General features: G+C 40.0%; 1 protein-coding gene across 3 annotated transcripts in view; it reads right to left on the bottom strand.

Annotated features, from left to right (window-relative positions):
* Positions 1-409: 409 nt before the first annotated feature.
* adam19a (ADAM metallopeptidase domain 19a) overlaps positions 410-12,261 on the bottom strand; it is a 206,338-nt gene continuing 194,486 nt past the window's right edge. For all 3 annotated transcript variants that reach the window (XM_040140979.1, XM_040140981.1, XM_040140982.1), the window contains 4 exons: positions 10,041-10,140; positions 8,726-8,977; positions 6,127-6,335; positions 410-1,238 (listed from right to left, as the gene is read on the bottom strand). In XM_040140979.1, the coding sequence (XP_039996913.1) occupies positions 1,187-1,238; positions 6,127-6,335; positions 8,726-8,977; positions 10,041-10,140 (613 nt within the window). In that variant the 3' untranslated portion in view covers positions 410-1,186. The remainder of the gene's footprint in view (positions 1,239-6,126; positions 6,336-8,725; positions 8,978-10,040; positions 10,141-12,261) is intronic.

The raw sequence follows: 12,261 nt of genomic DNA, 5'->3' as shown, positions 1-12,261 counted from the left end.
CTGTAATCTTTAATTCAGGTAAACAAATAAAACCTTGGCACAATGTGTTCTGCAGACTCCGCCAGAGCCACAGGAGACATACAAATGTTATCTCAGGCTGAGTAGTACTAACCATGACTAGTAATTTGATCTTGACGTCTAAAATGTGAGCTCTCCTTTGATGATCTCGAAGGGCTGATTACTTTGTGTTCTTTTGAAAAGACTTTAGCCTAAAGATTGCATGACCGATTTAATTTTACAAGTTGAGACATTATCTGATGTGAAGTAGCTTCATATGCACCTGGTTCTTCCCTTTCAGACACCTGAACCAGCTGTCATGACGTAATCACATGCAAACTTCCATTAAATATTGTTCAAGTGGGATGAAAAAAAAAGAATGAAAGAAACTTGTTGATCGTTTTGTAAAAATATTTTATGTAACAATTTAAAAGTCATAACACACAGCAAAAGACATTCAAATCTACATGAGCGACTGGGGTGTGTCCTGCAAGCCCCAAGTATTGAGTCCTCCACCATGTAAACAGTGTTGAGAAGAAGCTGCTATCTGATTGGCTCTCCCCCGATAGGCCTCTGCATCTCCAGGTTGTATTTTAGACATTCCCTCATACATACAATAAATTATAAAACCTGCAAATATGGAGGAGTTGACTTATGGTAAACTTAAACAAAGGAGATTTTCAAGCATTTGGGACACACCCCAGGTATGAAGAGACCTCTTTGGCACATAACACAAATCATAAAACGTGACATAAAACAAACTGTAAACAAAATAGCAGTCATTACAAAATGCATTTTTTATACACAGACAGCATTAACAGATTAAAAAAAACCAAACAATCTTAAAAAAACTGATTTGGCCAATGTGACCGTCCCCCAGCGATAACACTTGTCTCAGTCTGCAAGGCCTCCGTGCAAAACCGCGTCGATGTGGTTAATGTTAGCGCGCTGAGCAGAGAATGTTGGAGGGCGGGGGGTCAAAATTGAAAGGGGAGAGAGGGCTTAAGGTTTCATTTTGAAGTCTAAACTGGTATGAATCCTGTTTGTTCTTTTGTGTCTCTTGTATTAACTTTGTGTTTGTCCTCCTCTGGTGAGTGCAACAGCTCTGTGATTTACCAGCCAAAGTCTCTTTAGTGCAAATAGGCTGTCAGCTGCTGCCTCCGCAGAGGGCGGAGGGGGGAGGTGAAGGTCATTTTCGCGGTGGAGTCGAGGCTGTGTTTGGTTTGGCACCTGGGACTGGTCTGGAAGGAGAAGGAAGAAAAAAAAAGATTCTGGCTTAAGGTTAAACTAATACAGCATACTGACTTGCTGATATTCTTTTCAATAGTAAGCCTGAAAATATTCTATATTTTTTTAATGTGAACAAATCCCATGTGCAGAGCCAAACCCACAATCGGTGTGTCCTACTAACAAGTACAGAGGGGTAAGATATATCCCATTCCTCTGCGTCACAGAGCTCCATTGTTGTCCAAAGACTATTAAAACACGTCAGTGAGCCGCACTGTTGTATTGGGTCACATGTTCACATGTTCCTTCATTACCATGAACACACACACTGTAGTTTATCTTTCACTCAATCCCACACGAACCAAACAACAAAATCACGAAATGCTAAGTTAAAATGATGAGAAACTAAACCGATCGTGAACACGGTAAAGTAGTTTATCATATTATCATACTAACATTTACTAATTTGTACAAAACAGTTAGTCCAGCTGAGACTGATGGGAATGTCATTAGTGTTTGGTCATAAACCAAAGTACTGGACTGAAATTATAAAGGATCTGTTCACATTTTTCAAAGTCTATCTTTGACAATACTCAGATGCACATATGTACATTGACAGAGTTGCTGTTCATTACGTATGTTCCTTCCGTCCATACCGTCTCTGAACAGATCCCTTCCTTACATGCTTCCAGAGTAAGACATGGGGGTCAAAAGCCAGTCCTCGTTCTGCCAATAAATGAATCCTAAAATTGAGCTGCAGATAATATGAAGCTTCATATTAATCTTCATATTATCCAATTCATTTTCTCTTAACTCTGACTGCTGAAGCCTCGTATTAACTTCAGCTAAACTTTATAAGTCATTTTTACACAGAATGAGAACTTTGGCTTTGTGGACTTTGAATTTGCCCCCCCAATCTCTTGTTGTGTTCAGGTGGGTATGTTGGGATCTCTTTACAGACCGTATGAACAGGAGGAAAAACTATTACTAATCCTTTCAGTGTACAGTACATATGGGCGTGTGAATATAGTATAAAGATGGTTTGGAAAAAATGTGAACCTATCCTTTAACCTGATGATGGTGCTGGATGAAAAGTCTGGAGTCTGGCAAAATGATTAGATGCTTAGTCATTTGTTATTTCCTAAGATTTCTTTTCTTCCTCCTGTTGGGGAGGAGGACAAATAAGAGAGGAGAGAGAGCAGCAATGGACATGTAACACAGGTGCTTAGCTGGAATCAAAATGTGGATATTGAACCATTAGGCTATTAGGAGGATCGAATCTATCTGAGGATCTGAGGAGGGAGAAGGGAGGGGAAGAAGAGAGAGAGACCAGGAACAGCTGTACATACTGTTGTATTCAAGCATTGTCACACTGGCTGTTATACTGATAATAATAATAGTCATACCTATAGGTGTAATAATGTTATTAATAATAACAGCTGCAACGATAGCAGCACCAATTAATAATAATAATAATGATTCTTGTTGTTGACGATAAAAAATATAGAATAATGTAAGTATGAAAATTAGGTATCTAATGCAATGTTCCGATGAGATTGGCTACCGGTATACATGCATGTGTGAGTTTTTTAAGCAAAGAATGGGGTTATGATTTGAGTCCTGTCTCAGACTTTCCACCCTGCTAAGAATAAAATCAGGCAAGAATTTCTTTGCATAAAACTAGCCATTATCATATGAACAGGTATTATCAGCACAAATACCTGCTACAGTAAGAGCGCATGGTACTGATTTCTGAGCCTGTTCTGTTGCTTCCCATGCACAGGTGAACCCATTTAGAACACATTGACAGCTTGGGATTTGTAAAGTCTGACACAGACTGCTCCAGCTTTATCCTCTCAACAAGTTACACCAGCAGCTGCTGCTGTGAGATCTGCAGCAGATGTGGGATCTGCTCTTGGTTTTGCTAGACAGAACTAAATGTAGAGACATTTGGAGCCATCTGCTAGATTACAGAAACAGAGGAACCATAAAACCTGAAGAACATCACCGTGAGGTTTCCTGCCTGACTTTTCCTACGTTTACAGATGTGCATGGAACAAAAAGCATGACTCTGCTTCTGAAGAAATGAAAATTGATTGCTGATGAAGAACTGCATCAGTGCATAGCATCGTTTGTAAACCTTGAGCGTTTATGTGCTCACATTCACTCTGAGCAGAAAACAGCACGACATGGAGAGGTTGGAATATTTTGAGGCAGTATTTCTCAGCACTGTTATAGTTGGGTCATAAAAGGCCTTTCAAACAGGGCTGGAATCGCAGGAAGTGGAATGACGACAACAAACGGCTGCTTTTTGATCAGAGTTTTTCTCATTAGATCTATTTTAGATCATATCAAAGTAACATTCCCTCTGAGTTCAGTTTAAAGTCAGAGGAGTGACAAACTGAGTTGAGTGATGCTTGAAAATGCTGTGTTGTTGTTTACACCTACAGTGTGTAGAGCTGTAAAACATGTTGTTCAGTACAGCATCTACAGTAGCAGTGACCTTGAGTGGGTGGAGGGGATAATGCCATTGGCTTCCACTTCTATAGAAATTCAGTGCAGCAGCTGCATGCGCGCGTGTGCGTGTAAAATCAAAAAACAGACCCATCCAAACCAAAATATATCTGGAACAAAAGACTAGCATCAAATATAAAAATGTAAGTGCTAAATCAAGACTGAGGACGAGACTGATCATATGGAGTGAAGCCTGTGAGCTGGTTTAGCAAGACAAATTCAGTGCAGATACTCAACGTGCTTCACTCTACAGTAAATCCACCACACCTTTTGCAATAGGGCTGTGATTTTAAACAAGGTAGACTATGTTAGAGTTATTAAAAATGTAATAAAAAATTTCTTATCTATTTAAGTTCATCTAAGTTTTTGCTAAATTGAGACTTAAGAAAGGATGAGCCTCCTAGCTTCTGTAGCAGCAGTAGTGACAGGGTTTACTGCAGGTCTGATGGTGCCGACTGAAACGACACAAAAAAGGCCGAACAGCTTCCCGCCGCACAACCCACTGTTACAACAATCCCACTTTTAGTTTAAAGGTACATAACATCGCCTGACAGCTTGCAACGACATACAAAAACATGTTATTACTAACATCAGTGCCTACAGCAGACAAGACCCAAAAATTTCACATTTTTTAATACCCTCTAAGTGTCTGCAGATTCTATGTTAAAGACTAAAAATCAGGCTTGCCCTGACCCAGTCTCTGCTGTGCTGAGCTTGGTGTTTGCCTGCAGAGATTGACAAAACTTGGATAACAAATATTACCTCTGTAAATAATATACATAACAACCTGAATTTTTATCTTAAATCTAGACTAAGAAATTTAATAATCTTTTTAAGATTATGTGGAAGACAACATAACTCTTAGGCATTGCTATTTTAGACATTTTATGCCTTTATTTGATAGCCAACAGTAGAGAGATAACAGGAAATGAGGAGAGAGAGAAAGATGGTTAATGACATGCACTAAAGGTCCCTGGCCAGATGTTAGTTGTCGTAGTACATGGTTACCACCTTAACCAAGGGCCACCAATGGGGTCTCACTTTTAGAGTTAAAACTGGGGACTGAAAATATCCCTATGGTCTTGAGTCTAAACTAACTATAGATGTAATCAAAATTTAGATAAGAGTCCAGAATGAGGCCTAGATTTTAGACTTGGGCAAAATTAACACAATCCCCTTCTAAGGTTTATTTTAGATTTGGAAAAAAATCCCTGTAAAGTTTTCAGTCATCGGATCAGTCAATTATTGGACCAGCAGTCCAATTAGTGACGTAGCACCACAATACGGTGCACACCAACAGTCCAGTACCAAGTCTCAATGGGCTTGATAGATTCAGCCTTTACCTAGAGATCGCACTGATGCAATGCATTTTGAAACCTACCAAGGTTATCTTTTAAAGTACCTTTTGAGATTAATAATGTTTTTAATGTTAATGTTTTTTTGAATCATTTTTGGGGGTTGGCGCCTCCGTGGCTTAAGGGGTAAGAGGCGACCCACAACGTCCTGGTTCGAATCACGCTGGGGACCTTTGTTGCATCTCTGTCTCCCTCGTTTTCTGTCATCTATCCACTATTGCTGTCTGACAAAGGCATACAATGCCCCCCTGCTCCCCCTAAAAACTAAAAAAAAGGTTTCTGGTCTTTTTTTTAAATAGCTGACGGTAGAGGATGAGGGAGAGAGATGGGGAATGTCATGCAAACATGCCACAAAGGTGCAAGAAAGTTGTGGTTCACGGTTGGCACCTTAACCCCTTGACGACCACATCTTTACTGGAATAATCAGCGCAGCAGTGTGTCTCCTCGAAACTTAAAGTCGCATTTTCTCAAGTTGAACTTCTCTTAACACTGACTTAAAAAACACTCTGAATGGAAGATGCAGCTGAAAGCTTCAGAAACTTACCATAAATTCCTTTGTCAAATCTTTCACCATTATTGTATGATACATTACACCAAAAAGCCCTGAAAACAGGCAGCTCTTGAAAAGGATATTACTTTTAATTCCAACATCCTTTACTGCAGAATAGGCTCCTGATGTCTGTTGAGGTCCACAATAAAAGAGAAAATCCTGGTTTACTCTTGTCAATCCAATAACATGAAGCTCTTTCTGGTGCAGGTTAGCCTGCTAATGCTAACTGCTGTAGAGAGGTTTGAAGTTGTTGTCAAACTGTGCTAAACTGCAATGAAATTATGTGATTGTTATTTTATCTTTTGAACTCTTGCTCTGTCATATTACTGACATTCACATGTGCACTTTCCATTTAGGCAGGAGAAATAAAAGCCTCTCATCTTATTACAGAGATGACAGAGAACAGAAGACCCTTACCTACCTGAGCAGCTAAGACTACACTACAGTATGTCTGTGTTGTGACAGTGCTGTATGTTTGCCCACCTGAGAGCTCTGAGAGGGGGGATGGCAGAGACTTTCCCCACAGGTTTGGGTCCCACCGCTGGGGGCATCATGACCAGCAGACCTGGAGAGGGTTTGGAAACCGCAGTCAGGGGTGGACTCACTGTGGGGGAGGTTCCTCTGGCTGGGCTGAGGGGGAGAGGCCTCTGAGGAGGAAAGGGGCACCGTTTGGACTGCAGCTGAGATACCAACTAAAAAAGACCAAACGGAAATACTGATTATTGGCATTTAGATTATTGAACCTTCAAATGCAACACTAAGACACAACAGCCAGTTTAGGTGTCAAAATAGCCTTAGAAAGTCGAGATTACTATGCATTAGCACTAACTTTGGAAACTGCTCTTAAGTGGCTGAGCAAAGTGTCTGAAATATAGAAAGTAAGGACAATGATCAAAGGAAAGAGAAAATGTTTAAAAGGCAAAAAACACAGTTATCATTAAGGAGAAAATGGACATCTTTTTACATGGGATCACTGCCAACATGGAACACAACACTAAATCCCTGCACACATGGACACAGTAGGGAGGAGAACTCCATTCCAGTTTCTGTACTGTCAGTCTGGAAAGGATCCAGGATGTCTCATGAATCTACTCAGCTAGCTGATAAGAGGATCTTCTGTCCCACTTCACAGTTAGTAGATTAAAAATTACCACTACAGCACAACTCTGAGATCACAAAGTAAACTTGCATGAAATATTGGATATTTTACACAAACAAGAAAAAGCAATATGGCAAAAACTTGATCTAATTTAAAGGCATTTTACACTTCACAGAGGTGCACTGATGAGAGCCATTTCAGAGGATTAATCAATAAGAGGGCAATCAGATAAAAAACATACGCAGTTTTATTTATTATTTCTTCAGGGTTCAGAAGAAATCTCTCTAATTCATCAGCAGTTTTCTCATTATCTCTGTGTATTTGGCAATAGCTCTGAATTATATTTACATAGTATGCATTTAGCTGCAGTCATGAGCAAAGCATCATGAGCAGGGGTTTTCACTGTCTGACACTGTGTACAACTACGCCTGCCCATCACATCCCTTGCAATCAAGAAGTATAATGTTGCCATGGATTCGGTGAGTTAGCTGTGGCCTATAACTTGAACCCAGTTTTTTTTTATCTTACATCCGTATACATTTTTGGCAAATTGGTAAAATTAATGGTTAGCCAAATTAGCTCCTGTTTGCAGTATACTCATAGATGTTCAGACAGCTATCACTGGATTACCATGATACTGAGGAAAACCTTAAAAACATAATGATTCTCAGGCAGGCTCTGCAGTTATAAGGAGCTTCTTATAAAGATCTTTTTTCCTGTCATGTCTAGGCAGATTTATGGATGCTTATAAACAATGAACATTGGCGATAATGATGTGTCTTGATATGTAAATCACACTGAATCTAAAAATATGTGTCATGTCTGTGTGTTCAGATCTCACTGAGTTATGACTCAGAGAAACTACTCACTGTTTTTAGAACACAGACATGCACCTGTCCCTTTCACCGCACACAGTATCTCTGCTTCATGTCTCTCCCTCCACGCCTCCCTTACAACTCTCCTGCAAACCCTGGGGAGATGCCTCACATTTTGAAAACATCTGTCTTGGAGTTTGTGAAAACTGACCAAAAGAAATTATTTCTTTTTTACATAGTTTATTTGTATGCTATACTTTAGATGACTAATGAACCACACAATAAAACCTTTATCAAAACAATTAAAAATAGCATTAAAATTATTTTTATACAATCAAGGCACAATCATTTGTACATGTTCTGCGATTATGTCCCCGTCTCCGATTTACACAGCAGAGACAAATTAGGCTGGTCCCTCCTCACCTCTCAACATACAGTATAGACCAAACACAGATGTTTTACAGATGTTGGCTCCATGATAGAATGGAAATCTCCTGTAGGTAAAAAGCAGGGTTTTTATGCTTACCCTGTACAAGGAATCAGTGTAGAGAAGGACTTAAAATTGTTGTTTACTCTTTCCTGGAAAAACATGACAGCTGTCCTGGAAACACAACATTTCTCCTGAACTATCCAAAAGAATTAGTTTTGGAGTAAATTTGAGGTGAGGTAAAGCTATGCAGTTACAGAGCTCAATTTATATGTGGTTCAGTAAGCCCCATTGGGACTGGATTTATTTCTCTAGGGGAGGTGGGGTGATTTAATAGGACCTGCACTGGTCAGTGATTTTAATCCATCCGGAGTGCATATGTTTGTAATTTTTCACCCCCATCCAAGTAATACAGTTGCAATTACACATTGTTTTTCAGTGAACTCGTTGGTCCTCATTGGTATTTTATGACATCTCTTGATTGATTGGTACTACATTTTACTGTAGTACCAATCTCCCTACACTTAAAATCAAAACACAGCTTTCCCTCTTTAAATATGAAAAGAGGCAATCATTGGTTTCTGAGTTCCTAATTCCATATCTGTGGCTCCCTGCCTCGATGTTACTCCACATTCTCCAGGTCAGTTGCTTTTTACATTATGTGGTATGACTTTTAGGTCACAGTTTTTAAAATTCAATTAAGTTCGTTTACAGTTCACAAGAGGGTCAAATGGGTCTTACCAGTGGAGATCGTGTTGGGTTGAGGGGCAGAGGTTTCTTGGGCGGGCTGAGTCTCTGTGGGCTCAGGGCGGATTTGGATGGGGCCGTTGGGGGCTTGCCAGCTGGCAGGGGCGGGCGAACTGCCTTGAGGTCCTGGGGACCACCCTGGGGAGATGGGGCCGGTCTTAGAGGTCGCACAATGTTGACTGGCTGGTTGCCATTGGGTGCCAGGCCTGGTCTGAGAGGCAGGACCTCTTTGCTGGTGTGAGGAAGCTGGGGTCAAATGAAAGACAACAACAAAAACTTAAAGAAAAGAAAAATTCCTCAAATTAAATGAAGACTCAAGACTAATTTCCCACCTTCTCTTCAAAAGAAGAATCCTAGAAAAGAAAGTCGTCATGCAATTTACAGATTGCTTAAACAACAATACCTTTTTACCTATGTGTCAGTTTTTCCATGAAAAGGATTTCCTAAACAATTACCAGCAATTGATCTTGTGTCAGGGAGCTGCCATTCCCATATAATTGAAATTACTTTTTAACTTGCTATTAATAGTATTCTAACCACATATTTATTTCTTCCTGGTACAATTTCTTCAAAGAAATTACCGAGATAACGTATCATGCAACTCGTGGAAATTACATCTTAACTTTTGTTGTACCAAGCTACGTACCATTTCCCAAAAGACAATAATTGTATGACATTTCCCAGAAATATAGGAGTGGTCTACATTTAGTGTGATTAAAAACAAAAAAATCAAGGAGCTTAATTTTTTATAGATAGTTAGCTGAGTATCTATCATTAGTCATCAATCCCTGCCGTGACTCTTAATGTGAATAACACTGAGTTGCATTTTATGCTTATACTTTTGTATAAGAGATGCTATATGAATACAATTTATTATAATTATTCTTCACTTCACATAAAGACTCACTGATTCCCTTGCCCCTTTGTCCCTCACTTTCCTTCCTCTCTTTGTCTCCTTTCTTGCTTTTTTGTATTTCTTTCGTTGCCAATGACAAATGTACCCTAAACCTGAGTATCTAACCCATCCAATTAAACAAATGCTGTAAAAACAAGGTAATAACAACATGATGAAATGATGCTGAAGGCACAGTGAACCAGTGCAGATGAGTTTTGTGGACGTGGGAGGAGGCCGACTCAAAGTGGTCACAGTATAATCTGCTGTAATATGAGGTCATTTAATATGAAGGTCAACCTCATGGATGGTCCATTATTCACTAAAACAAACCAAGAGAAACAGTCACCATTCTCCTCCCATTTCCTCTCTTCCTTCCCACTTTTCCTTACTTTACCACACACACTTTCCACTCACCCCCTTGTGGCTGCTAGCTTTGTTGATTGGTCCTACAACCTTAAGGTGAAAGGCAGGATTCAGATGGCCGTTCTTCCCTTTCTCCACTGTTGCCTCCGTCCTGAGCAGAAAATGAGGAGACAGAAAATAAACCAGGGACTGTAACCTGAAAGCTGTCCCGCTTCATCACTCTTCTCAATCTGGCATTCATTTTTTGGCCTCAGGTGGGAAAAGAGAGAGAATTTTTTCACCTAGCATGATGTGAGAGGAAATGAGGAGGTGTAGGATAAACCAAATGTTTAAGCCCAGTGTATGGAGAGCTGATTTCTGATGCTGTCAAGTTGAGCTGAGTGGACCAGTCCCTCAAAAGCTCTTTACACACCGAAACATACACGCACACACACACACACACACCAGCATGCACATTACTGTATCAGCTAATGAGTATCGATCCATATAAGAACTGTAAAACGTACATAAAATGGACATATTAAGTCCTTCTAATGAGAAAAGCTGTAAGTGATTTTCTTGGTGATACTTGTCCCATTGGCCTTCCTATGAGAAGATTAGAAGATCTGGATCATCTCTGTGTGTTATGTACGAAGCTGGCGTCAGGACATGGTTAGTCTAGCTTAGCATTAAGACTGGACCCAGGGGGTAACAAGAAAAAAACCAATTAACCTGTATCTAGAAACCTGTGCTATAGCATACAATTATAGTGTGGATGGATAAACTGTAGTTTGACATAAACTGTTGTTTACCACCACATGTGTCACATGTGTCAACATGACGAAAGTAAGTTGGGTCTCCACCAGCTCCTGAGAAAAATATCTGGCTCTTTAGCCGCTAAATGCTCCACTGTCTTCACCAGGTGGTCTCTGACTGTGCCTTTCTGCTGCTTGCTGCTGAGCAGGTAGTGGACTGTGGCTTTATCAGAGATTTTACACTGAAAGCAGCTGCTGCCTGCTGCTGCTGGAAACGAGGCTGATGAGAGCGCTGAAACTGAACCAAATGCCAAAACGGCTGGCCGTAAAACCAAAACAGTGAGCTAAAAGAAACTGAAAAGTTCCATAGAGCTGAGGGGAATGACAGGGTTGGTGATAATTCTCTGTACGTTCGTGGCTGTGAGCAACAAATTCTCACATTACACATAAATATTTGATTCCTTATAGATATAGACATATTGATTAGTGCAGGATTAAAAGTTCAAGGGGTACCTTTAAGTTGGATACAGTATGTATAAAGCATGTGCCATCCTCCAAACATTTGGAGACACATGCATCCAGTACAATAACATGGCTAATGACAGCTAACTACAGTCTCCAAAATGACCAAAGAGCTGATTCAACTGAACTCAAATATATTTACTACAGGGCTTTTGAATTGAATCAAAGTAGACCATACAGCTAATACTTGGTGTATGTGCTGTACATACTGCAGGCTCTTAGCTGATTAGAAGGCTCTCTAAGCATACTTGATATATATATATATATATATATATATATATATATATATATATATGCTTAGAAGAGCCTTTAATCAGCTCGAACCACCCGCCATCCTGCTGTTGAACTGTAAATGAACTCAAACTATTGGCAATGGAACAAAACCAGAAAAAACACAGGGTCTTGTTAATCATCGTAGCTGCTCAACTTTCCTTATCATTAGCCATTCATTCAGTTGTCTCCCCTCTGTCCTCCTTTAGCAGCAGTTACTATAAAATCCTGCTGAGGCCCAATATCACCAGTATTTAGCCTTTCTCTTTGTCTTAATTTGGAAGGTCAGGGTCTTTAAAACGCTGCTGTAGTGCTGGATCCTCTCCAGAAACATTTCTGCTCTATAAATCACTGTGAAAGACTTCAGTATTTTCAGAGGCACTAACTCAGCCAGTGTTATGATGAGGCTGTCTCTCTGGGTGAGGTATATGGCAGCACTCTTAAAAGAAGCTCTGGAGCTTATGAGGACATGGATTTTGTTTGGTTCTGATGGGGGTAAGAGGAGGCACAAAATGCTGCCATTTATGCTGATGTAGAGATGGAAAGTTCTGGTGTACACATTGATCTGCTGGGAGTGCTGGCAGATGAGGCACTGTGTACTTCCTTCCTTTCTTCATACCTTCCTGTAATTCAATGCTTCCTTTCATCCTCCCTTTACTTCGTCTAATTTATTTCCTCTTCCATACATAACCTTTTTCTGTTAATTCACCCTGCCACCACATTTTCCCTACTTCCTTATTTTCCAC

Source organism: Xiphias gladius, chromosome 12 (assembly GCF_016859285.1).
Source record: "Xiphias gladius isolate SHS-SW01 ecotype Sanya breed wild chromosome 12, ASM1685928v1, whole genome shotgun sequence".
Lineage (NCBI taxonomy): Eukaryota > Metazoa > Chordata > Actinopteri > Istiophoriformes > Xiphiidae > Xiphias > Xiphias gladius.
The sequence above is the reverse complement of the archived record's forward strand: the minus strand, read 5'-3'. Positions and strand labels throughout refer to the sequence as shown.